Source organism: Budorcas taxicolor, chromosome 24, assembly GCF_023091745.1.
Source record: "Budorcas taxicolor isolate Tak-1 chromosome 24, Takin1.1, whole genome shotgun sequence".
Taxonomy (NCBI): Eukaryota; Metazoa; Chordata; class Mammalia; order Artiodactyla; family Bovidae; genus Budorcas; species Budorcas taxicolor.
In genome coordinates this window covers 32,720,628-32,746,176 of record NC_068933.1, presented here as the reverse complement: position 1 = coordinate 32,746,176, position 25,549 = coordinate 32,720,628, and the positions used below count along the sequence as shown (strand labels likewise).

General features: G+C 40.0%; 1 protein-coding gene across 1 annotated transcript in view; it reads left to right on the top strand.

Moving 5' to 3' along the window:
• The window catches only part of NSD3 (nuclear receptor binding SET domain protein 3), a 97,766-nt gene that overhangs the window by 17,348 nt on the left and 54,869 nt on the right, over nucleotides 1–25,549 (top strand). The window contains exons 2-3 of the mRNA XM_052661299.1: nucleotides 16,527–17,248; nucleotides 25,239–25,310. Coding sequence (XP_052517259.1) covers nucleotides 16,571–17,248; nucleotides 25,239–25,310 — 750 coding nt within the window. The 5' untranslated portion in view covers nucleotides 16,527–16,570. The remainder of the gene's footprint in view (nucleotides 1–16,526; nucleotides 17,249–25,238; nucleotides 25,311–25,549) is intronic.

Here is a 25,549-nt window from a genome sequence, read left to right as displayed (position 1 = left end):
GTGGTGACCGGTACATAGTAGGTGCTCAGTAAACAATGTGCTTTATCAGAGGAACCTGTATGGATTGGGGTGGGGACAACCTGGCTGCAACTTTTGGTCTCCCTCCCATTGTAGCAGCAGCAGAATAGGAAGGAAGGAGGAGCTGGAATGAACGGCCCAACATTGTCTCAGCCTACAGAGGGCAATTAGCAGACAGCATCTGGTATCCAGACTGGATGTAATCAAGTATTTTATTTCTTACACGGATGTTTTGAGATTATATGTTCACTTGCATACATACCCTTCCTGTAGCTCAAGATGGCTCTCTCTGGTGTATTAGTGCTCTAGTAGGGTATAGGTAGGATGTGGTGTCGGTCTTCAGAGGGTGGGTGAGGGGTGGTCTGGAAAAGCTTCTTGGGGCATTTTAACACATCTGAACAGAAGCTTAAAAGCTGAGTGATCAATGAGAGAGGAAATGAGAGAAAGGTGGAAGCCAAGGTCAGAAAACGGAAACAGGACGAGAGAAGGCTGGACAAGTGGGCAGGGGCCAAATCTAGAAAAGGCATTTGCTTTCTGGAGTTTAAGGCGTGGAGAGCCATGGGAAGTTATTCCATTTTTGGGGGGGGGGGGTGTGTTTTTAAGTACTGTCAACACTAGAGAGAGTAGATTGGAGGTGGACAACTTTGGAAGCAGGAAGAACGGCTTGAAGTTGCTACTCGAATTCAGATGAGAAATGACAAAGCACAGCCAGTGAACATAGCCAGAACTGAGCAGATCTGGCAGAAGGTTGGAGGGTAGAATCCAGCTCTGCTCTGTGCACTTCGTTTATCTTCTCCTGGTCTGAAGAATTGTCTTCTCACTCATTTGTGTTATCTTTTAACGTACAGTTTAAAAAAATATATTGTTGATTTTATTCATCAGTGTTTTGTACTCTTTATGTATTGTTTAAGAAGTCCTTCCCCATTTTAAGTTCATAATGGTCTACTTCCATTTTATGTTTTTGTTTTTCCTTAGAAGTTTTTAATTTTTGACTTTTTATGTCTGGTCTTTATTTCACCTGTAAGTGGTTGGTATATTACATGGTGAGGGTGTAATTTTTTTCGTATGTGGATAAAGTTGTCCGGTACCATTCTTTGAATCTCCTATCCTTTCTTCACTCATCTGCCATGACTCCTCTATTCCATGCCAAATTCCTGTGTGAGCTTAGGTCTGTGTCTCAGGTCTGTTTCAGTGTCTGTCTCTTTGCCAGTACCTTGCCTTTTAATCACTGTAGGTTACTAAATGTAGAGCTTTATATTTTGAGTACATTGTATATGTGTGTACAAACCAGTAAATCTTTGTATGGATATTGTAGACTTTATTGTTAAGAAATATATGCAAATACTTTCTTGATTTCTTTTATTTTAGAGCATTCCTTTTGATATAGCCTCCGTTGTTTCCTCCTCTTACCCCCCGTAACCACCACTCTGCTTTCTGTCTATGGATTTACCTATTCTGGACATTTCACATAAATGGAACAAGATACTATATAGCCTTCTGTGACAGCATTCACTTACTTAAATTGAGTCAAATTGACAGATTAGCAGGGCATTCTGTAGGAATATTACTGTGTCTTTTAAGAAAGTAGAACTATAATACTGTATCTTAGTGGGGAGCAAGAAGGGAAAACCTTACTGGTATTTATTTCTGTTTCATTTTTATTGTTTAAGCATCAGATCCAGATTTTATTTCTTCATTTATTGAAGACAGTGGCCAGTCTTACGCTTTTGCTTAGTCGCTTGATGAATAAATGTCCTGTAACAAATCCTGTTCTAGAAGAGTATTTTTGATGCATCTTGAGTTTATGAGATATGGATGGAGCAAGACTATTTTGATTTGGGTAGATGTTGTTGGTAATTGTATAAAAATGATGTGATTACTTTTGTATCTTGGTGGATAGATGAGTAAAATCACGTGACAATATACAGGAAATATATTCTCTCCTGAATTGTTTATTTTTTAAAGCAAGCAGATTTTCCAGTTTAACCCAGAAATTAGTCACCAGCTTAGAGTTCTTTTTAGAAGGCTACCTCGGAAAGTACCTTTAAGTCATGTACCCAGATAAGGTTTACTAATAAAGAACATTTATTTAACATACTAAAATACTGTGAGCCTTGGTATCATTTGGAGAATTGATGTTTTATTAGTATAATTGCTGAAATATAGTTCAGAAAAGAAAATATTTTCCCCTTAATCATAACATGAAATTTTAACTTTTTTTTTTTTTTTTTTTTTTTGGTTGTACCACTTGGCTCGCAGGATCTTAGTTCCCTGACCAAGGACTGAACCCAAGTCCCCCACAGTGAAAGCACTGAGTCCTAACCACTGAACCACCAGGGAATTCCCCACACTTTTTTTTTTTTTTTGCATTTAACTTTCAAAGAGTTAGCCTCAATCAGAATGGTAGTAAACCTCTTTAAATGATTCAGAAGTTTGACCAGCACTCTTTTCAAACTTCATGATTTTGACACCCTCAAATTTTCATTCCAAAGTCATAAGGAAATTAAAAGTACCTGTAGAGTTAATATATTTATGTAGCAGCCTCCAAATTCAAGCCTTTGTATTATCAAGGGAATTTAACAAACTGAGAGAAAATGCCCAATTTGTCAGAAATAATTTGCTTTTATACCACTATAGTTGCAAATACGGATAGACCACTGTAACTACCAACTGTGTAACTCTTGAATGCTTTTAGAAGTACTTTTTTTGGTGAATAAATGTTAAATCTTGTAAACTGATACAGTTTTAGTTCCTTCAAAAAATAACTTAAAAACGAATGGAACACCACTTCAATTTATTAACTTTGTATTTCCTTGACAGTGGCATGCTCCAGTCCATAGTGTTACAAAGAGTTGGATTTGACTTAGCGACTGAGCAAACAAAAAAATTTCCTTGATTAAAAATTTTCAAGCAAGACACACTTCATTTGAAAGATTGACATTGAGTTGTGTAGTCACTGTACCAGATTCAATTAGTGCTTTTTGTCTATAGCATAGCCAGATAGCCAGATTAGATGCTATCAATTCTAGCTACTTTTAGTGATTAAAAGGTAAATATTATTGCTCATTCTCTTTTTGGTACTAAAGAGGCATGATCAAGTTCTTAGAACCAAATGCCTGATTTTTTTTTTTTCATAACTTTCACCCCCAGTTTTTTGTGTGTGCAGTGAAGTAAAAATGTCGAAAGGCTTGTGAAGGAAGAATATCAATTTTTAACGTAATTTGCATCTTGTTCATACTTAGTAGCAGTTTATGTTTCCTGATTTTTAAAGGTGTGTGTTTGGGCTCTTTAAAAATATTTCTCTCTTATTTCCAAAAAGGATGAATGACTCACAGTTTTAAAACAGAAAATTATAACAAAATAATATACCTCTGTTCTTTTTTTTAACAATACACTTTTGTCATTACATTACTAACAATTAAACAATTTTTAAATTATGAAAGCCGAAATGGGTAATACAGAATTTATAGCTTATAGTCAAAGGATCACTCTGATCATAGATGTGATTAAAATATGAATAGAACATATAAGCAAAAAGAAAGGAGTCTCCTAGCATTTAGGGGATTTTAGCATTCTTCCTATATAGATTCTGCATGTTTTTTCAAGTTTTTACTTTATAGAGGCCCTGGTTTTACCTTTGCAGACCTATGTACTAAAAATAATGGACCCTTTAAAAAATAAAATAAAATTAACTCCTGTTACCATTTTCTTCTTGGTGTAGATTTGGGGAAAAAATAGTAAAATGATTCCCTTGATGCTGTCACCAAGAAATCTTCATATTCTGTCATTAAATATGAATCTCAGTTGACATTTTCTGGAGGGGTAATGCTTGTATGTATTCAACTGATTTCAGATACAGGATCTGACTTTCAAATGTTAGTGATCATTCAGTTAGAAATCAGTATATGAATATATTTGATAGCCTTCTCTTGTTACACCTGAACATGTATATACTTAAATTTAATATCAATTTTTTTTGCTTTAAAGCACAAATGACCTCTAAATTTTGAACATTATGTATTGTTTTTATAGTGGTTTGCCATAGAAATCATCAACTACTAAAAATGCCAAGTTTTCAAGAACCAGCATAGCTGGTTCACATCTGTAGACTGTCTGCGTGCAGTGTTACTATAGAAACACATGCAGACTGTGGATTTATCATAAACCTTGAGAAATATTTCTTGTGCAGTTCACATAAAGAAACATCTGGATCCCTTGTTTATCCTGGAGTAAAGGGAGGCCACCCTCTTCTGTGTTGTGGGAATCATGTTATATTCTACTATTTTTCTTTAGCTGTAAAAATTGTAATGTTGACATATCAAGTACACTGTGTATTTTAGTAAGATTGATTATAACAACTGGAATAGGTTTCAAAAATAAGGATTCGTGTTCATGCTAAGTCAGGTAACTGTGACTTTGACGGTTTGAGCTAGAGAGCTTCCATATTCTGAATTTCATATCTACAGTATTAATAACACTAGGGTTTTATTTCTGTTTTTTGCATGGTTCCGAAGAGTTTATCAGATTACTTAAAATGTTGACATTTGTATATTTACATATATACATAAAACAATTACGTAGAATCTTCAGGTCACTGGGGTGCTAATGTGGTACACACGTGAACCTGGCAGGAACTAAAGTGAGATCAGGCTTGGAGGCACAGGACTTTGAAAAACTGGAGGTCTGAGAGGAGTCGGGTGAAGAGGAGAGGGCCACTTCAGGAGTTTGGCTTAACCCCACTGCTCAGATCTCCACCTCTAGCTCCTTTCCCATCCTTGGGAGAAGGGGCCCCGTTTTCAGACTGTATCCCCACGACATACTAGCCCACTCCCTAACATCTTGATGTGGTGAACACTTTCCAGAATCCTCTGAACCAGGTCCTTGTAAATATATTTGTATCAGAGAAAACAAGGCACTTTGGGAACATTATAGCTCATTCTCCTACACATACATCATTCTAGGCAGAAAGTAAAAATTGGTTAACACTGGGGTTTTAAGTAGAACTGCTTATAAAGGAGTTTTTGATATCTTTCAGTCTTTCATTGGGTTAGTAGACTCTCCTTGGAAATGCATTTGACTTCATGTCAGTCTCTAGGGGCTTTAAGCCTCACAGGGAAGCATAGTCCAGAACTAAGGAAAATCTCAGTAATGGCTTGGAGAATGGTTAGATTTTGCCAAGGATATTCCTGAGGAGACCACATTTGCCTTTATATTATCTTGCATTCTTCATAGAAAGATCCTCAACTCTCTTTGAAACAGTTCATTTATATGTAATAGCTCCCTTAAGTTCATATAGTTTAGTTTCAAAGATTCACTGAAGCCCCTTCTCTAGCCTTCAATTTGGGTTCTAGGAGCATATGGATGAATAAAATTACTTCCTGCTCTTAAGAAAATCACACAATCAGTTTCATGATGAATTCTAAGAGGTATTATTTATCTTAGGAAACAGAAAAGTTACTCAGACTAGCATGGAACTTAAGTGAGTACTTCTAGGAAATGACTTTCTGAGTTCAAGATGGTTAAATAAGTCAAGCAAACAAAAAAAAAGTAAAAGAGCATATTGGGCTTCCTGGGTGGTGCTCGTGGTAAAGAACCCACCCGCTGATGCAGGTCAGGTGTAAGAGATGGCTGTTTGATCCGTGGGTCAGGAAGATCCCCTGGAGAGGGGCATGGCAACCCACTCCACTATTCTTGCCTGGAGAATCCCATGGACAGAGGAGCTGGGTGGGCTACAGTCTGTGGGGTCACATAGAGTGGGACATGACTGAAGTGACTCAGCACGGCAGGTATAGGAGACACTATAAGTAAAGGTACAGTGGTGTGAAATCCCAGCGTGTACAGTCATTCCGAGTAACCTGACATTACCAGTGTACAGAAGTGACTTGAGGCTGGAGATGGGGATGGGGACCTTGCTTGGAGGGCCTGTGTGCTCTGTTGGCTTTTTCTAGAAATCATTGACGGCTTTTAAACAGGAAAGTGATGTGGTTAGATTTACAAATTAAGTAACCTAGGTATGTATTGAAGGGGTAATTGAGTCTGAAGATAAAAATGGGTTATTTATATGGCACCTTTAGAGCTACTTCTGATTACAAAAAGCCTGAATAATGATGTCAATATGAGGAATTTTAACCTATAATGAAATATGTAGTTTTTTTTTTTCTTGTGGAGAAGAAACTGATGTTAAACATAGGAAAATAAGTACATACAGCTTGGTGTGTAATTCTGTAAAGTAGAATCCAGCAGTATGTACAGTCTATGAGAGGAAATTGTTCACATTAGGATAAGAATTTGTTATGGTGACTTAGACTTTACATTTAACATGTCATGAATACTTGAGTAGCTCAACTGTTCATCTGAAACATCATATGCTTTTTTTTTTTTAGACTTTGTATCTGAGATTGACTTAAGTAAACTTTTCTGTTATCACTCCTCTCCTGAATAAGCTGGAGAACGAATGGCCTAAAGCTTTAGTTGATAATTTTCAACTGTTTTCCTTTAAAAACGTCTATGGAGCTTCCCTGATGGCTCAGTGGTAAAGAATCCTCCTGCCACGGGTTTGATCCCTGGTCAGGGAAGATCCCACATGCCTCGGAGCGACTAAGCCCGTGTGCCACAGCTACCAAGCCTGGCTCTAGAGCCTGGGAGCCACAGTTATTCAGCCCACATACCACAACTACTGCAGCGTATGAGCCTAGAGCTTGCATAGCATGACTAGAGAAAAGACCGTGCATCAACGAAGACCCAGAACAGCCATAAATAAACAAACAAATAAAACTATAAAAAATGTTTGTGAACAGCTTCACCAAAAATAAGGAAAAAGTATTCATTCACTGATTTCTTTCATCTTAAAAACCAGTGTGAAAACACTGGTTAGAGGAAGAATTTGTCCTAAATTGTTAGCCTGTGATGGTTTCATTTACTTGGAACTACATGTTAACAATGGGCCGAACACTAGTCCATTATGTTTCCCACCAAATTGTAAGCTCTGGGCAGCGGAGCTAACACTCAGGAAGTGTGCGTTATGATTTCAGTAAATAATTACTTCAGTAAGTAATTCAGTAAAGTGAATGTTTGTGTTGCTGTTTACTTGACATACTTAGGGACTGTGGGCAATGCATTTACTTGTCAAGAGCCAGTCTGAATGTGGGGCAGAGGGCCTCTGTGTGGATTCTCCATTTACAGAATGTCTGGCTGAGGAAGTCACTTAATCACACTGGCCTTCATTTTCACTTGTGAAATGGGGGTAGTAATAGTATTCCCTCAAAGACCTGTTTTGGGGAGTGAAATAATCACACAAATGTGAAGCATTTGAGATAGTATTGACATGTAGTTAAGTCCTCAAATGCTAGTCATTATTACTATTACTTTAGTAATACAAAAAAGTTTAAAACATGTTTATCAGGGATTTGTTAATGACAAAGGTGTGAGAGTTTTTGATGACTCCCGTGGAGTAGTTTTAAAATGTGTGGGTGAAGAACACCTAACCCCCAACCCTGCCTATCTTTCATGGTCTAGAGGCCTCCTTGCCTGCTTGAGCACTGCTCTCAAAGGTCTGTTGTAATTGTGATGACACACAATGTAATTCTTAGTCACCTTCTGTTTAATGTTGTTTACATTGTTTACTATTTTATGAGTCTTGACCATAATATCCTATCTTGTCTTATATACTAAAGAAACTGTAAATGCCTTTGGGTCAGAGATCAGGTTTTTCATAAGTTCTGTGTGCCCAGTGCTGAATGATAATATTATGGTAACAGCTAACAGATACTGAGCTCTAACTCTGGGCGTTGTCCGCTGCTCATGGATTCTCTTAATTCCTACAGCAACACTGTTGTTGATGTTTAGTGACTAGTTGTGTCCAACTGTGCGAACCCATGGACTGCAGCCCACCAGGTTCCTCTGTCCATGGAATTCTGTAGGCAAGAATACTGGAGTGGGTTGCCGTGCCCTCCTCCGGGGGATCTTCCCAACCCAGGGATCGAACCCGCATCTCTGCCTCCTAATTCTCTATATCAGTTAGTGTGTCTGCTGTTTGAATGCTGGCCACCAGACTCCAGTATGTATAAAAATCACTATGTAAAGAATTTTATAGTCCTAAAATACCTTTTTAAAAAAAATTATTAAAATTGCTTTATTGATTGCATTATTGTGTTATTTGGAGGTGCAATATGAGAAAGTGTGGCTCTATTCATGCTTAGACTTCCTAGAAAATATGATACAGTGAGCCGTTTGGCTGAGTTGGTCAGAATATGCTGTCAAGATTTAATGCATGCTGTCCTGCCTTAAGCAGTTGCTTTTTCTTTTTAATATTTCTTCCAGCCCCTTAGCTAAATTATTTATTTTTATTTTTTTCCCCAACATTTCACTTTGAAATTTTTCAAATCTTTAGGAAAATTAAGACTTATTATAGTCGACACCTGGATTAGTTGTTAACATTTTTTGCCTTCTTTGTTTTACTCTAGATATATGTACTGTTTAAATGTTAAACCATTTGAAAGTTGTGGATCCTAGGACACTTTAAATATTTAAGCATAGCTCTTCTAAGAATAAGGACATTCTCTTACATTAACAGAATAGCGTTATCATACCCTTGAAAATTAACAGCACCATTGTTTAATAGCTTATTTATTTTTGAAATATTATTATATTTATTTCTTTGGCCGTGCTGGGTCCTAGTTGCTGCAGGCAGGACTTGCAGTTGCAGTGTGTGGGATCTAGCTCTCTGCCTAGGGCTGGAACCCGGGCCCCCTGCATGGGGAGACGGGAGTCTTGGTCATTAGGGAAGCCCCTAGTTTGCATTTTAAATTCTCATTTTCTCCTAAACACTGTTTTTTACCTCTCTGTGTATGCTTGTGTTTACATCCAGGATTTAATCAAAGTTCACGAATTGCACTGGTCTTTTCAAATAAAGAGCGGTCTTTCCACCTTTTATTTGTAACTTTCACTTTTTGAAGAGCCGGGGCCAGTTTTCTGAGAAGGTCCCACACTTTGGATTTGTCTGATTGCTTCCTCATTTTGAAGTTTGGTGTAAGCACTGGGAAGAGGGCTTGGGGAATGATGATGTGTGCATGAATCACACCACGAGGCCCAGGAGGCCAGCTGGCCTGCCTCTGGTAAAACCGTACCTACTCCCTTGTGTGAAGTACTCTGTCCTGTGCACAGTTCTGTTTGCAACTAGTAAGCCACCTGTGGAGTGATGAATATTGAAACCATCATTTCAGTTGTCCCATTTTTGCTCAAAAACCCTTGGTGGGTCTCTCCCCATTTCCTAGAATGTAAAAGTATAAGGATATTTTTTATGAGATATGCACTTTGCAGATACCTTTCTCTCTGCCTGTAATTCACTTTTTTTCCCCTTTTAACTGTGTCTTTTGAAGAGCAAGAGTTTTTAATTTTGAAGTCCATTTTATCCATCTTTTTCTTTTGTAGGTCATGATATTTGCATCCTGTGGAAGAAATCTTCGCCTAACACAATCGAATATTTTCTCCCATGTTTTTAGTCTAGAAGTTTTATGGTTTGACTTCAGTACCAGGTTTATGAACTAACTTTAATTATTTTTTTGTAAAGTAAAGTAAGGGTGAGGTTTGCTTTTTCCATACAGCTATCCAGTCATATTTTTTCCCAGCCTTGTCTGTTGAAAATACCATCCTTTTTCCTTGAATTTGTTGCTGTTCAGTCACTATGTTGTGTCCAACTCTCTTGCGACCCCATGGACTGTAACCCTCCAGGCCCCTCTGTCCATGGAATTCTCCAGGCAAGAACACTGGAGTGGGTTGCCATTTCCTTCTCCAGGGGATCTTCCTGACCCAGGGATCAAACCCATGTCTTCTGCATTGGCAGACGGATACTTTACCACTGAGTCACCAGGGAAGTCCTTTTCCTCGAATTACTTGACACCTTTGTGGAAGATCAGTTGACCATGTAACTATGGGTGTCAGTGTTTTGTTTGTTTTTTTTTACAATAAGCATAACTCATTTTTTACCAAACCAGGGATTAGTGGGTGAGTAGAGTTACATCATGGGCGAAATATCCCCAGAAATCCTGCAGGTCAGTGAAGGTATATTCGTTTTAAGCCCTTTGCGGTCAGAGATGCTTTCATTCATATATTAATTGAACAGTATTGAATATCTAGCCTTGAATAAGATATCCATAGTCCCTGTGCTTATAGAGCATGCAGTGGAATGAGGGAGAGAGACCATAAAAAGGGAAACGCATATTTGTACAAGGCATGTTATTGTAAGTGCTGTTATGAAGGACACAAAACAGACTCAGTGAGGAGAGGGTGCTAAGGACCGCAGAAGTCTTCTCTGAGAGTTAATGAGTGTTCAGGTAGTTGGAGCAACAGAGGTGAAAATTCCAATGACAGAAATGGAAGTGGGCACATTTGAGAAGTTGATAAGCCCCTGTGGCCGGAGTGTGATGCTTCTGTGGCGAGTGTTGGTAGATGACTTTGGTAGTTTACAAACTGAGGCCTGAGCACGCAGGCATGATGCTGTGCCCAGATTTTACTTGAGTGCCACTGGGAGGGCATTGAAGGTTTTGTTGCTTATTTTTGCTTATTTCAGTAAATCATGTCATTACTATCTAGATGAATAAATCGAACATAACCAGCGGCTCAGAAACCTCCCTGTGGCCCCTTTCCAGTGTCTACAGCACCATTTTCAAGAAAGCAGCTACTGTTCTGACAGCTGTCCCTGTAGATTTAGGCCTAACTTCATCCTGTTTCTGACCCCTGTGTAAATGAAATCACACTGTGTACTGTGTAAGTGAAATCACCGTGTCTGACCACTTTTGTTCAAAATGACGTTTGTGAGTCCTCCCTATTGTTCGTCTTTCCTGCTGTATTTTAAGGGGTGGTCGCACGATTGGATTCATTTTTTTTAAAGGTGACGGGCCATTCTGTGGGGACATGGGTTGTGTGGAGATCAGGGAGATGGTTGTGCAAGAGCCTCGGTGAGGAACCAGAGGTGGAGTGAGATAAACCAGCGTGAGTCAGCTGCCTGGGGAGTAAGGCTCGGGGAGTTTATGGATAGGCTGGACAAGAGTAGGAGTGAATGAAAGGGGTGTGTCATGATTCCCAGGCTTCTGGCTTTGGCAGCTGGTAGGTGGAGGTTTCATTTTCTTCTCAGGGGAAGGACACATTTAAGTAAAATAGAAACTGAGAGTTCACTATTAGACATTTTAAGGCGCTTGTGAGATGTGAGTGAAGCTGCCCGACAGGCACTTGGGTTGTGTGTCTGGAGCATATTGGGTTAAAGTGGGAAGTTTGGGTAGTTCAAAGATTATGAGGCAGCTGCTATGTAGAGCATCCTGTGCTTGGTCACTTGGTCCTGTCCGACTCTTTGCGATGCGTGGGCTGTAGCCCCCAGGCTCCTCTGTTCAGGGGAGTTCCCAGCAAGGATACTGGAGCAGGTTGCCCTTTCCTCCTCCAGGGGATCTTCCCCACCCAGGGATGGAACCTGTGTCTCCTATATTTCCTGCACTGGCAGGCAGGTTCTTTACCACTGCACCACCTGACATTACTTGGTACTGTACTGGAGTTAAAGGATACAAATTCACCATTTTATTCAACTTCTGTTGGCCATGTGACTAAGGGCAAATCACATGATCTTTCTGAGCCCCATCCCTTCTCGTGTGTAAGATGGGGATAATACTTTGCTTCGTAGGATTAAATAAAGTATATTAGGCCACAGTTTATAGATATCTGGCTCAGTGGATGCTCAGAAAAGGTCATTCATGCCCTTGCAGTTTGGGTTGGTAAAAAAAAATCAGATTGTGGAAAATCTCTAAAGGCACAGAAGAGACTTGATGTGTGAGGTTTAGAACGTCAACATGGGAACAGACTCGGTGCAGGTTGGCTTTAGAAGCATCCCCTGGCAGCTGTGCAGGAAGAGACTAGAGGTGAGAAATACCTAGAAAATCAGTTGTTGTAGTTCCAGGATCAGTTGCTGACGAGGGCCTGGCCTGACATGGATATAGAAATCAGAAAACAAATCAAGGACTTCCCTGGTGGCTCAGCGGTAGAGAATCTGCCTGCCAATACAGGAGCTACGGATTTGATCCCTGGGCTGGGACGATTGCACACGCCCCAGGGCAGCTAAGCCCATGCACCGCAACTGCTGAGTCTGTGCTCTAGAGCCCAGGAGCGGTGACTGCTGAAGTCCACGCACCCTAGCGCCCGTGCTCTACAACAGGAGGAGCCACTGCAATGAGAAGCACACACGTGGCTGCCAGAGAGGAGCCTGCACTCTGCGCTAGGAAAAAATGCCTGAGCAGCAGTGAAGACCCAGCACAGCCAAAACTAAATACAGTTTAAAGGAAAAGAACAAATCAGAGTTCAAAGGAATAGGTACTAGACTTGTCCAATGTTTAGTTTTATGGCTTCACTGAGAAGGAAGAATCACTCACCCTCATATGAACCTGAGGCTCCTGGCCTGGGAACTGGAAAAACAGTGGAAGCAGCGAGCAGTGCAGGGTGGTCTGGAAGCAAAGCTGAGTTAGGAAAGGACAGTCTGCTCAGCTTTAACATACGACTCTCAAGACAATTTTGTGTTGTCTCTGGGTGGTTGGATAGTCTCTGGCATGTGATCTCGTGGAAAACAACACAGGATTAGAAAGCTAAGAGATTGATTCTTTTTCAGGCTTACTCTCTAATTAGCTTTGTAGTCTTGGGAAATTTGGCAAATATTGAATGTAGTTATCTGAAAAATGAAGCTAACACCTGCCCTGTCAGCTGTACAGGATTGTTTTGTCGATCAAATAAGAAAGTATGTGAAAACACTGTGTAATTGCAAACTCTTAAGCGTGCGTGTGTTCTAAGTCACTTTAGTGGTATCCAGCTCTTTGTGATTCTTTGGACTATAGACCACTAGGCGTATCCAGCTCTTTGTGATCCTTTGGACTGTGGACCACTAGGCTCCTCTATCCATGGGATTCTCCAGGCAAGAATACTTGGGTGGGTTGCCATTTCCTTCTCCAGGGGATCTTCTCAACCCAAGGACTGAACCCATGTCTCTTATGTCTCCTGCATTGGCAGGTGGGTTCTTTACCACTAGTGCCACCTGGGAAGCCCTCTAACTTTTATGCTGTAATTGTAATATAGTAATGTTATTTCTTTTCTTAGTTCAAACTAAAATAAAATATTTGGTTATAGGGCTAGAGAATAGAAGGGGGAAATGCCAGACTTCTTAGAAGTTTGTGTTTGGAACTAAGTCAGAAGTATCAGAAATCTGAATTGTTGTTGTTCAGTCGCTCAGTCATGTCGGACTCTCTCTGACCCCATGGACTGCAGCACACCAGGCTTCTCTATCCTCTGCCATCTCCCAGAGCTTGCTCAAACTCACATCCGTTGAGTTGGTGATGCCATCCAACCATCTCGTCCTCTGTTCCCTTTTCCTCCTGCCTTCAATCCTTCCTAGCATCAGGGTCTTTTCTCATGAGTTGGCTTTTCATATCAGGTGGCCACAGTATTGGAACTTCAGCTTCAGTATCAGTCCTTCCAGTGAATATTCAGGATTGATTTCCTTTAGGATTGACTGGTTTGATCTCCTTGCAGTCCCTGAGTGCATGTGCCTGAAAACCTCTAAAGACTATGGGACATTATCTGGAAGCTGATCTTGAGTATGACAGTTACAAGAACCAAAAGCACAGATTGCATCATGTCAAATGCTGGTATTTAACTTGCTTTCAAGTTGGAAGTTTGGAGAACTGTTGAATTCTACCTGTATACTTGCCCCATGTGTGTTTACGGAATTTAGAACATACTTTCTTGTGTCTGTGAGCTACATATTTTTGTCAAGGGTCAGATTAGGGTAGGGTTCAATTCTTAAGCTATATATATAAATGATTTCTAACCTTTATGAGCATTATCAGTATGATATGCTGGTTAGGAACACAGACTCTGAGACCAGACTGCCTGTTGGGAGCATTAAATGGTGTCCTGTTTATAGAGCTCTTAGAGTGGCTCCTGGCACATACTAAACTCTCTTTTAAGTGTTAGTGGTGGTTATTATGAAATGATTAGTTGTTGTTTTAGCAGTGACCAAACAATAAAGAATAGAGTTGACCAAAATGTTCATGTGGGTTTTTCCATACGATGTAATGGAAAACACCAGACAAACTTTTGGGCCAACCCAATACCTGAACAGAAGAAACAAATCCTCAGAACTTAACACCTGAGGAAAGTGGCAGTGGCGTAATGGAAAAATCTTGGGCTTCAGAGTAAGAGATGCCTACGTGCAAATCCTGATTCAGCCTTCTTGGCGTTGGGGTTTAAGCAAGCCCCCTAAGAACGCCTCTGCAGCTCACTTTCTTTATCTGTGAGCCAGGAGTCACTCCACCTTGAAGAGTTGTTTTGAGGATTAAGTGAGATGTGTAAAAAGTGCTTGGTCCAGAGTAGATGCTAAGGAAGTGGGAGTGCTCTCTCACATCCTGTGGCTGCTGCCTCCCTCCCCCCCACCTCACTCCAGTATAGAGCAGTAAAAGCAATTTGATTTTCTGTAAGCTCTCATACTCATTCTTTTGCAAGTTAAGAACTGGTAACATTCATTCCACTTGCAAACATCAGAATAAACAGCTGTTTAATTGGATACACCTTGGAAAATGTTGTCAGCTTTTATTTCCTTCTTCCTTTCACTGTTTGGCCTACTTGCTTTATCGTTTTTCTACTAGAACCACGATGGTGGACATTACCAGTAAATCACAGAATTGAACTGGGCTCTAGTCTCCGAATCCACTTCCCTGCATTCTGCCATCTACAGTTAGCTCATCAGACTTGACACAGTAGTGAAATCCTCTCAGCCTCAGAGCTTTTTAGAAGAGGTGTTTATAGGATTTTCAAAATTATATCTGGGCAGTCCATTAATCTCCTGTCTCAAGATGTGGACCTGTCAAACCTATGACAGAGCAGAGTGGTCTCAAAGCATTTCCTAACAGATGCTCATCCATACTGTAACATTGTCACATGGTGTGGGCAATTCCAGACACCTTCTAGAAAAGGCACAGTAACTGTAAGTAAAGCAGTGACCTGGCCAGCAGTGTGCATCAGTATCAGCTGGAATGTGGCATTAAAATACTCATGCTTTATATATGGAATCTAGAAAGATGAACCTATCTGCAGGGCAGCAATGGAGATGCATACATAGAGAACAGACTTGTGGGCATGGAGGGTAGGGGGTCAAGGAGAGTGTGAGACGAATGGAGATAGTAGCATGGAAGTGTATCCACTACTATATATAAAATAGATAGCCAGTAGGAATTTGCTGTATGACTCAGGGAGCTCATGTGACAACCTAGAGGGGTGGGATGGGGTGGGAAGTGGGAGGGTGGTTCAATGGGGAGGGGACATATGCACACCTGTGGCTGAATCAAGTTGGTGTATGACAGAAACTAACACAATATTGTAAAGCAGTTATCCTTCAACTAAAAATAAATAACAAATATATAGAGAACTGGAAAAAAAATACTCATGCCCTAGGCCTCACCCCAGATTTACTGAATCTGGGTCATCAGTACATAGGTCTTGACATGTGCCTTTTGTAAAAGATGATTCTACTATCTATATCACTGATTAAAAGCAACTAGATGCTGGCGAGAGCATGGGAACTAGCTGTCCCCTCACACTATTGGTATGAGTATAAATTGATACGGTACAGCCTATAATAAGCTATTCTATAGAACAGTTTTACAGTATCATCGGAATTTCAAATCTGTCCTAGAGAAATACATATATGTGTAAAGATACACTTTCAAGGAAGTTTTCTGTAAGCCCATTTATAATATCCAAGAGTTGTGAGCAACTGAATGATTGTCATGGTTAAATATGGTAGATTCCACAGTTGTTTACTGTGTGACGACAGCCACTTAGAGAGTGAAGGATGTATGAGAATGATCTGTATATGGCTGATGTAGAAAGATAGCTAGGATTTAAGTTGAGTAAGCAAGTCGCAGATTAAACTATTTTAAATATTTTGTGTGTAAATATATAGAGAAAGATCTAGAAGAATACCCACTGAAGTATTTACGTGGTTACACGTGACTTAATTGGCCTTTTAAATTTTGTATTTAAAATATTTGCAGTAAGATTTTATTATTTTTGTAATAACAGAACCACTGGATGAATGATCCAAGGAAAACTCCCATGGAACTTAATTTGTATGTGTCAAGACACTGCTGATTTTGCAATTACCAGTTTTAACTGAGACTTATAATCTCTAACTCGGGAAACAAAGGAATGTCAAAACAATTTTGCATGTTTGCAAAGAGGACAAAATTTTTGTTACTCAAGTTGTTATGACAGTCATTGAGTTTCAAACAGATAAGCATTTACAATAAAAAGTGTTCTGTGTCAGAATCACATTGGCTGCTTGTTTTAAAAACAGTGTTTGTGCAGATCTGGATATGAAAATGGGCTTCAGAATATTTTCTTTTAATCCTTTGCTATTGATTAGCCATCTAGCCTTTGAGGTTATTAACTAACACTTTTTGATCTCTCTTTTAAAACTTTAGGCCCGATGAGAGAAAGGGAAAGTTAAGGATGCTGGAGCAGAACAATGGATTTCTCTTTCTCTTTCATGCAAGGGATCATGGGAAACACAATTCAGCAACCACCTCAACTCATTGACTCCGCCAACATCCGCCAGGAGGATGCCTTTGATAACAACAGTGACATTGTTGAAGATGGTGGCCAGACACCATATGAAGCTACCTTGCAGCAAGGCTTTCAGTACCCACCCACAACAGAAGATCTTCCTCCACTCACGAATGGCTACCCACCGTCCATCAGCATGTACGAAACTCAAACCAAATACCAGCCGTATAACCAGTATCCCAATGGGTCCGCCAACGGCTTTGGTGCAGTTAGAAACTTTAGCCCCACTGACTATTACCATTCAGAAATTCCAAACACACGACCCCATGAAATTCTGGAAAAGCCTTCTCCTCCACAGCCACCACCACCTCCTCCTTCGGTACCACAAACTGTGATTCCAAAGAAGACTGGCTCACCTGAAATTAAACTAAAAATAACCAAAACTATCCAGAATGGCAGGGAATTGTTTGAGTCTTCCCTTTGTGGAGACCTTTTAAATGAAGTCCAGGCAAGTGAGCACACAAAGTCAAAGCATGAGAGCAGAAAAGAAAAGAGGAAAAAGAGCAACAAGCATGACTCAGCTAGATCTGAAGAGCGCAAGTCGCACAAAATCCCCAAATTAGAACCAGAAGAACAAAATGTAAGTTGAAACATCTTTTTGAAAAATTTTGTAATATTTTCACATTTACTGGAAGCCCAAGAGATCTTTTTCCAGTTTTTATCTCTTCAAATGTAAATATTTCTGATAACTTCTTTCTTCTGATCTCTGGCAAGGAGCTTGGGTTATGATGACAGGTGGTAAGTAGATATTTGTTGAGTAAATGAATGGACATCATCTGAGTAAAGAAATATTTTAAAAACATGTGACACTAAAAGTCTTGCCTCTGATGTGTCTTTGTTTAGCAGTCTCACTTAATCTTGCTTGTAATAAACTGGCTTCTGAAGATGAAGAGGAAAGTCGGTGAGAATATGGTTAATGAAATTGGTTTTCCATTGTTTCAGAACTTCAGCTTTTTTTTTGGTCTGGTTGCACCGGGTCTTCCTGGCTGCCTGTGGACTTTCTCTAGTTGTGGCAGGCAGGGGCTACTCTTTGTTGCAGTGGGCAGGCTCCTCATTGCGGTGGCTTCTCTTGTTGCAGAGCACAGGGTCTAAGGCACTGGGGCTTCAGCTCCATAGTTGCGGCTCCTGGCTCTAGAGTACGGGCTCAGTAGCTGTGGTTTGTGGGCTCAGCTGTTCCACAGCATATGGGATCTTCCCCCAACCAGGGATGGAACCCGTGTCTCCTGCACTGGCAAGCAGATTCTTATCCACTGTACCACAAAGGAACCGCCTGGACCAATGTTTGCCAGGAGAGCTTAGATTTACATTCATCCTAGTGTGTTTGCTGCAAAATAACCTGAGGTAAACAAAGGAACTCTTTATTAAAATCAGAGTTAGTATTCATACATACTCATTAAAACTTCAGGTAGCATTTTATAAAAGTCATCCTTAGCTGGTAACTTAAGATGCGTGCTACTAATTTTTTTTTTTAACATCTCTGAGGTTTCAGTATTAATTTTCTTAATAACAAGAGGTATGTAACAAATCAATTCTAGCTTGAGTGAAGAGTTTTTCATTAATATTCTAATATACAGTATGACTTGAAGATGTCCCCAGACTATTTGGGAAGAAATGAATGCTTTTCCATCTGGTATGCAAGTTAATTTGTTATCTTCTATTCAAAGAAATGTTTACATCTTACCAACTCATCTTTTCCTTAGTAGCTGAGTTCCACTTCTTTATGCAGATCAACATGATCTTTCACTGGAGTAAAGGTCACACCTGTTCTAGGCTCTCACAAGTCTCAGTGTGATAAGTCAATATGTTTTTCTCATTTTCTATTGTTTATCTTAATCACTTAACAAATATCCACTGAGTACCTAATGTGTGCTAGACACTTTTCTAAGAATTGAAAGTTGGCCAGCAAGTGAAAAGTAAAGATGCCTACTTTCAGGGTGCTAACATTCTAGTAAGAGGAGCCAGAAAATACACACACGTGCACACACACACGTGCGCGCATGTGCATGTAAACGTGTCTAGGTTCAGATAGCGATAAGTGCTATGAAGAAAATAAACTGAGTGATGAGATAAAGAGAAGTTGTGGACACTAGCAGTTCTGCCATCTTAGTTCTGTAGCTGTAAAATGACTCTGAAGCTAAGTGGTTTCTGAAATGGCTTTAAATTTCTTAAGTCATTTATTAAATGCACTCCCCCGCCTCGCGTAGATCTTAGCTCATGTAGTATCTTACACTGTTGATTAAGTGAATGAATCAGTGAAAGGAGAGAAGTTAACTTTTCCCCCTCCAGATACAACCACTGTAGTATTTCTTTCATGGACCTGCAGTGAAAAGACATGTGAAACCCCAGTGACCCTTGGGAATCACGAAAATGCATAAAACCTGAATTTGGTTCTAGCTGAGGTTCTAAGAACCATCTTGCTGGCCCAAATTTGTTTTGCTCTAAAGAATCCGGCAAATAGGAGAATATCAGATTTTACTTACTAGGCTAGACTTCTTGCCTCATTGATAAAAATATTAAAACGTATAGTTTAAAATATATCTCACAATAGAAATAGGGCTGGAAGCAGTTAGAGGCAAGAGAAGATAGCCTTTTCATTTTTCATATCCACTCTTTGCTTTATTGGAATCTAGGAAACAGTTCAGTGCAATGATATGTCTAGGAGTCACTTTTCAGTGAGACTTTAAAGCCAATTCTGTCTTTGTTGGTTGTCTGCTCTGTCTGGCCGTTTATATCACTTAAACCTTCAGTTAATGGTTATATCCAGGAATTAAATGGTTAGATGTGATTTAAGAGTTTTAGTTCATTTTCTTTTTTTTAATTAATCTTGTAGGGGCATAATTTAATATTTCATTATTTAGGATCTTACAGTCTCTTGGGGTAAAGGAATGTCAGTTTGATTGAAGATATAGACGTGGTAAGTGGCATTGAGTGCCTTAAATGTTACCAAGACCATTGCCTGAAAGTTGAGCTTTGGGGGAAAATCTAGGGTTGTTGTTTTTTTTTCCCTTGTTTTTCTCCCCTGACCCACCACATTTTCTTTCAAAGAAATGTAGTGAAGAGCTAAGCTCTTGTTAGTTGAATTTGATTAATCAGACTTCTATCGCACATGTGGGGCAGGTCTAAGCTTATGGGAAGGGGCCATAAAAGTGCTGCTGTGCTCTGACAGTAGAACATTGAAGCCGGCGTCCCAGGACCCTGCTTGTTGTTAGGGCTGTGCCTCTGCTAAGCCGTGCAGACAGGGATGTGCACACATCAGCCTGCTTTTTTTGTAACCGTGTATGGTTTTATAGGTGTTTCCTTAACTTGAACAACGTTCCTTTTGCTTCCTTGAGGATGGTTGATTTAAGTGTTTTAACTTTTGATACGCTTGTGACTCCTGGCTGTCACTAGAGGTCCACATCCTTGGCGTCCAGCATTACAGAGGGCTCGGAAGGGAAAGAGAAGCCCATGGAAGTGTCTGCAGACACCACTGGACACCTCCCCTCCCCCGGACGCCCAAGGGTGCCTGGAGAGCTGGTGCCTGGAGTGACTGTCCTCATGCTGGGTTCATTGATAACTATATCTAGATGTACAGATGTATATTTCTTCCTTAAAAGCTCACTCATAGGTTCTTTTTTGAGACAGACAAAGCAAACAAATTCTCATCTAAAAACAAGATTCCACTCACTCCTGTTTTCTTTCGTCTTTTCTTAGTATTAGCTCTACGAGTATTTCCTCCCAATTCTGAGCTATCTGGCCTTCTAAAGAGTGGCTGTTCTGTGGAACAACCTAAGTATATCTTTCCAACAATGAAAATGTGTGTCCAGACATCTCAGCAGCAGCAGACCTGCTATCACTACTGAAACTGTATATTTTGTAAAGCTGCTTTAGCTGCTTTCTCTCCCACCAAATTAGAAACATGTGGAAATGTTTCTGCACTTCTTCCTCCTTGGCAGGTGTAATGCCTCAGGCATGTGAGCGTAGGCTCTGTTTAAACACTGGTCTTCCACCAGCCCTCGGTGGGCTTATCCACTAAGGCCAGGCCTAGTAACTCTCAACTTGCCATTTTCACATATAAAAAGCTAGACAGCTTCTTTGGCCCCACTAGCACTAAGTTAGAGGTTATATCTTGTTCTCCAGCCTCAGACTGTTCGATCTTAAAATTCTTAGAAACTGTTTATATGCATTACGAACTCACAGGTTATTCAGAAAGTAAAAGAAAAAATGCATAAGCAGTTTACTGGCTTTACATTTTTCTTCCCACCTTCATTCAATGCTGCCAGATTTGATGTGTATTATTCATCCTGATAAATCTCTTTCTTGGATTTTAATAAAAATACTAGGTGTGGGTGTGGGTGTGGGTGTGTGTGTGTGTGGGTGGGTGGGTGTGGGTGGGTGTGTGTGTGTTTAGAACTTTGTGGCTTGTGGGATCTTAGTTCCCTGACCGGGGATTGAACCCAGGTGTTGGCAATGAAAGCCCCGCGTCCTAATGACTGCACCACCAGGGAATTCCCCCAGTTTTTTTTTGAAAGGAATATTTAGGGTAATAGAATTTTATTTTAGCTGCCATTAGCATATTTTTTCCTACCAGATTAAGAAATTTCCTATGATTCTTTACTGGAAAAAAAAGGTCTTTCCATGTGAAATCAGCTAAAAATGTAAAGAGATTGTACACCCATAAAAATCATTTAAAATTAAGATGACTCTAAAGCTATGAAGAGTTTGCTCACTGTCATCTTTTTCTCTGATGCTTTCTCTTCCTAAAGCGGCACTGTTAGTACCAAAAAGGTATCTTCAATCCCTGTTTAGTTTTAATCTCTTTTAAACTTATCTATCCTTTGAACAGTCAAAGGAAAGTGGATTTTATACCCAGCAATATTTTATCTGTTGGCAATTTCTGACTCCTTATTTTTCTTGACTCCTAAGCTTTTGACTGCCATTGACCATTTCATCTTAAAAAGTCCCCTTCTTAATTGATGTTTGTGGTAATCTGTTATCTCTCTTTACCTTTTTGAGCTCAAGTCTTAGATCTCCAAATGCCTACTAGATATTTCTGTTTTGGTCACATATTAGCACATTTTGCAGTGTATATTCACATTCTATCATTGCAGCACCTTTATTTGACTTTTTTCTTCTATTTTTGCAGTTTGAAAGCTTAGAATAAATCTTGTTAGTCTTCTTTTTCTCCCTTGTCATTTCTTTCCTTTTAAAATGACTGTGTTTAAAAAAAAAACAAACTTAGTTCTTTGAAAGTGATTTTAACTTTGTTTCGAGCCAGCCTGAAGGCAAGGCAGGCTTCCCTGATAGCTCAGTTGGTAAAGATTCCATCTGCAATGCAGGAGACCCTGGGTTGGGAAGATCTCCTGGAGCAGGGAAAGGCTACCCACTCCAGTATTCTGGCCTGGAGAATTCCATGGACTGTGTTAGACCATGGGGGTCCCAAAGAGTCGGACATGACTGAGCAACTTTCATTTGAAGGAAAGGCGAACAACCTGGAACCAGCCAGGAAAATCAGGAAGAGAAAAGACATTTGAATAATATAAAGGTTTTGAAGGAAATCCTGTCTTTAATCCAGAAAGGGAGAAATGTTTATGAGCTTCAGATCAGCTCTTACAATAGTAGGATTCCATCATTTGGCAGAGATGAGTCACTCTTATCTGTCTGGCTTCAGAGTTAAAGGTCCTCGCAAATGCTCCGACATCCCCAAGACTGAAGGCAGGGGAGGAGGACTCGCTTTCCCAGCTACACACATGCTTGCCCAGGTGGCCCTGTCCTCCTGCTGTAGCTTGAGAATTGAGAAGCTGAGGTCAAGGCTTGCTCTATATCTTTGGACTGAAATGAAGCTGCCTATGCAAATGTGGACAGTATTTTTAAACTGCCTTGTCACACCAGTGACCGGGGGTGGGAGGGGGGGAATTCTCACTTGAACATAGGTTTCTCTCTCCTGCTCAGTGAGTGAGTCCTATCGGATTAGCCAGTCATAGCAGCGCCACAGACCATCAGACAGAGTTCACGTAGTGCCACGAAGAGCCGCCACCATCTTCTTCCATGTGGGCTACTTCCAGTATTTTCAGTAGCCTCCTGATTAAACATCCCGCCTCCCCTCTTGCTCCTTTCCAAGATATTCTCCACACAACAGCTAACACGATCGTTTTAAAACAGAAATTGGCATGTGTTACTTCTCCCCCTAATCCTCCTCTGAGGCTTTCATTGCACTTGAGATAAAACCCTTGAACATGGCTCACTAGATTCTGGTGAGGTCGCCTCCTCCCCTCTCGTCTTGTAACCTCTCTCCTCTTTGGGGCAGTTGTGGCCGCCGTAAGGGCTCTTTTGAAGTTCCTACCTTTGTTTAACCTCGGAGACTTCACACATGCTGCTATTCTCTGGAATGTTCTTTCCCCCGCTTTTTTACTGGACTACAACTCCTCTTCTTTTGGTTCAGATTATACTTTCTCAGAGAGGCTTTTCCTGATAGCTGCATGCCCACACACTGTTACTTCTCTTCATACATTGTATGAGTGTATGTTTGTGTTGAATTCCCAAATGGTTCAGCGGGTAAAGAATCTGCCTGCAACGCAGGAGACTCAGAAGACGAGGGTTCAATCCCTGGGTCGGGAAGATCGCCTGGAGAAGGGCATGGCAACCCACTCCTGTATCCTTGCCTGGAGAATCCCATGGACAGAGGAGCCTGGTGGGCTACAGTCCATGGGGTTGTAAAGAGTGAGACATGATTGAGTGACTAACGGAGCTTCATATTTGTCTGTCCGTCTGTCCTACCCACCTGTGAGCTCTTTGAGGTCAGGCGTCACATCTGTATGTTTCACCACTACACACCAGCTTCTAGAACAGCCCAGGAACTCTCTGGGCACTGTCCAGTGAATGACCCACACGTGGGAATTGGCATATGAGTCTCGCTTATCATTTCCTAACAATTTTCACAGTTTATTTTACTTAATAAAGCTTTGTTTTTATAGCAGTGTCTTAAATGTCTTGAATTAATTGAATGGAGAATTTTAAGTAGCTTCTAGAATTAGCCATAGTTTTTTTTTTTTTTTTTTTTTTGGAATTAGCCATAGTTTTTAAGTGAAATTAGACTGAAGTTAATGATCTCTTCTTAGACCTCTCTTTTTTTTAAGTCATCTAAATTAAATTCTGTTCTTTGACAAGTAAGAAAAGTTTTTGAACATTTTAAATTACAAAAGCAATTGCTTTTTACGGAAAATGAAATATACAGATATCTGTCTTTCCTCATCATTTTCCTAATCTCCTTCCTCAAATATAACTACACTAATCAATTTATTTGTACAGTGTATCAAATAGTTTTCAAGGCATGTCCAGGCTGTTTTTTAAAAGAATTTTTTAAGTTTATTTTTTTGGCTGCGCTGGGTCTTGATTGCTCACAGGCTTTCCCCAGTTGCGATGTGAGGGCTTCTCTTGTTGCAGGGCACGGCCTCTAGGCTCCCAGGCTTAGCTATTCTGCATCACGTGGAGTTTTCTTGGACCAGGGATCAAGCCTGTGCCCCCTGCACTTGGCAGGCAGATTCTTACCACTGGACCACCAGAGAAGTCCTTACAGGCTGTTTTTAAATAACAAGTGTGAAGATGTTGATAGGTGTGGGTTACTGACTTGAGATCGTGTTGCAGTCACCATCCCTGTGCTTAGATTTTCTCACTTTGTTTATTTCTATAGGACAGGTTCCTAAAATACAATCGCTAAACTAAAGAGTTTGTTTTGAGTTTTGCTCCCAAATTGCCTCCTCAAAGGTGTGTAGAAATCAACTTTTAAATAACGTATTTGTGGGTTTTATGACTAGAAAAGTAATGTGATGTTTACTCTAGGCAATTTGACAAATATAGAAAAGCACATCCAAAAAATCACGTAGTCCATCTTCTGGTGGTATCCTGCTACTCTTTTTTTTCCTGTACACATAAAAATTATTTTTCCAGGATTGGAATCACACTATACAAACTGCTTTGCAGTTTGTTGTTTACAAATAACATTATAATGTTATTTTTCTGTGTCACTTAAAAATTCGTATTAAAATTCTACTAACTAGTTGTATTACAGTTTATTTAGTTAACTCTGTACTTTTGGACATCCAGACTAATTCTGATATTTGCTCTTGTAAAATATCACCGATGTGATTGTCTTTGTATGTATGTATGTGTGTATATATGTATGTATCAGTGCTTTTTCAGTATACATTTTTAGAATGGATTTGCTGGGCCAGAGTCTGAAAATTTAAGGCTTTTCATACATATTACCAAATTGTTCTCTAGAAGAATTCCAAGTTACTTCTTACTAGTAATCTCAGAGTGCCCATTTTTCTGTCCTCTGATAGGTTAAAAAAAATGAGAATCAACAGATTAGGAAATTAAGTTTTTAAAGAGATAGCATAAGAAGTAGGAGCGTTGGCTGTGGTGTAGAGTGGACATGGGATGTTAAGACACAGTGTCATATGCTGTGGACGTTGTACTCCTCACGGTATTCAGTTAATGTATGTCCCTGATTTCCTTTGCTGTTGCGCTTTCTTTCTTTGTATGTGTGTCACTGTTCTTTGGTTTGCTGCCATTTTATTCTTTTCACCTAGAGACCAAATGAGAGAGTTGACCCTGAATCGGAAAAACCAAGAGAAGAGCCAGTGCCGAAGGAGGAGCCCCCGGTGAGTGGCTTAGTGAACTCTGTGTAACCAGACATGGTGTGCAAAGGTGGGTGCAGAGCGATTGAATTAGAACACACATAGCACCTATTGCTACTTCAGGAATTATACTGAAATAAATCTTGGAGCTGGCTTAAGAGGTCAATTTTTTTTTTTTTTTTAGGGAATTATTTTCCTTTTAAAATCTATGACGATTTTTTCATACTTGTGAATTTTTGAGATCACTTATCAATAATTGGGTG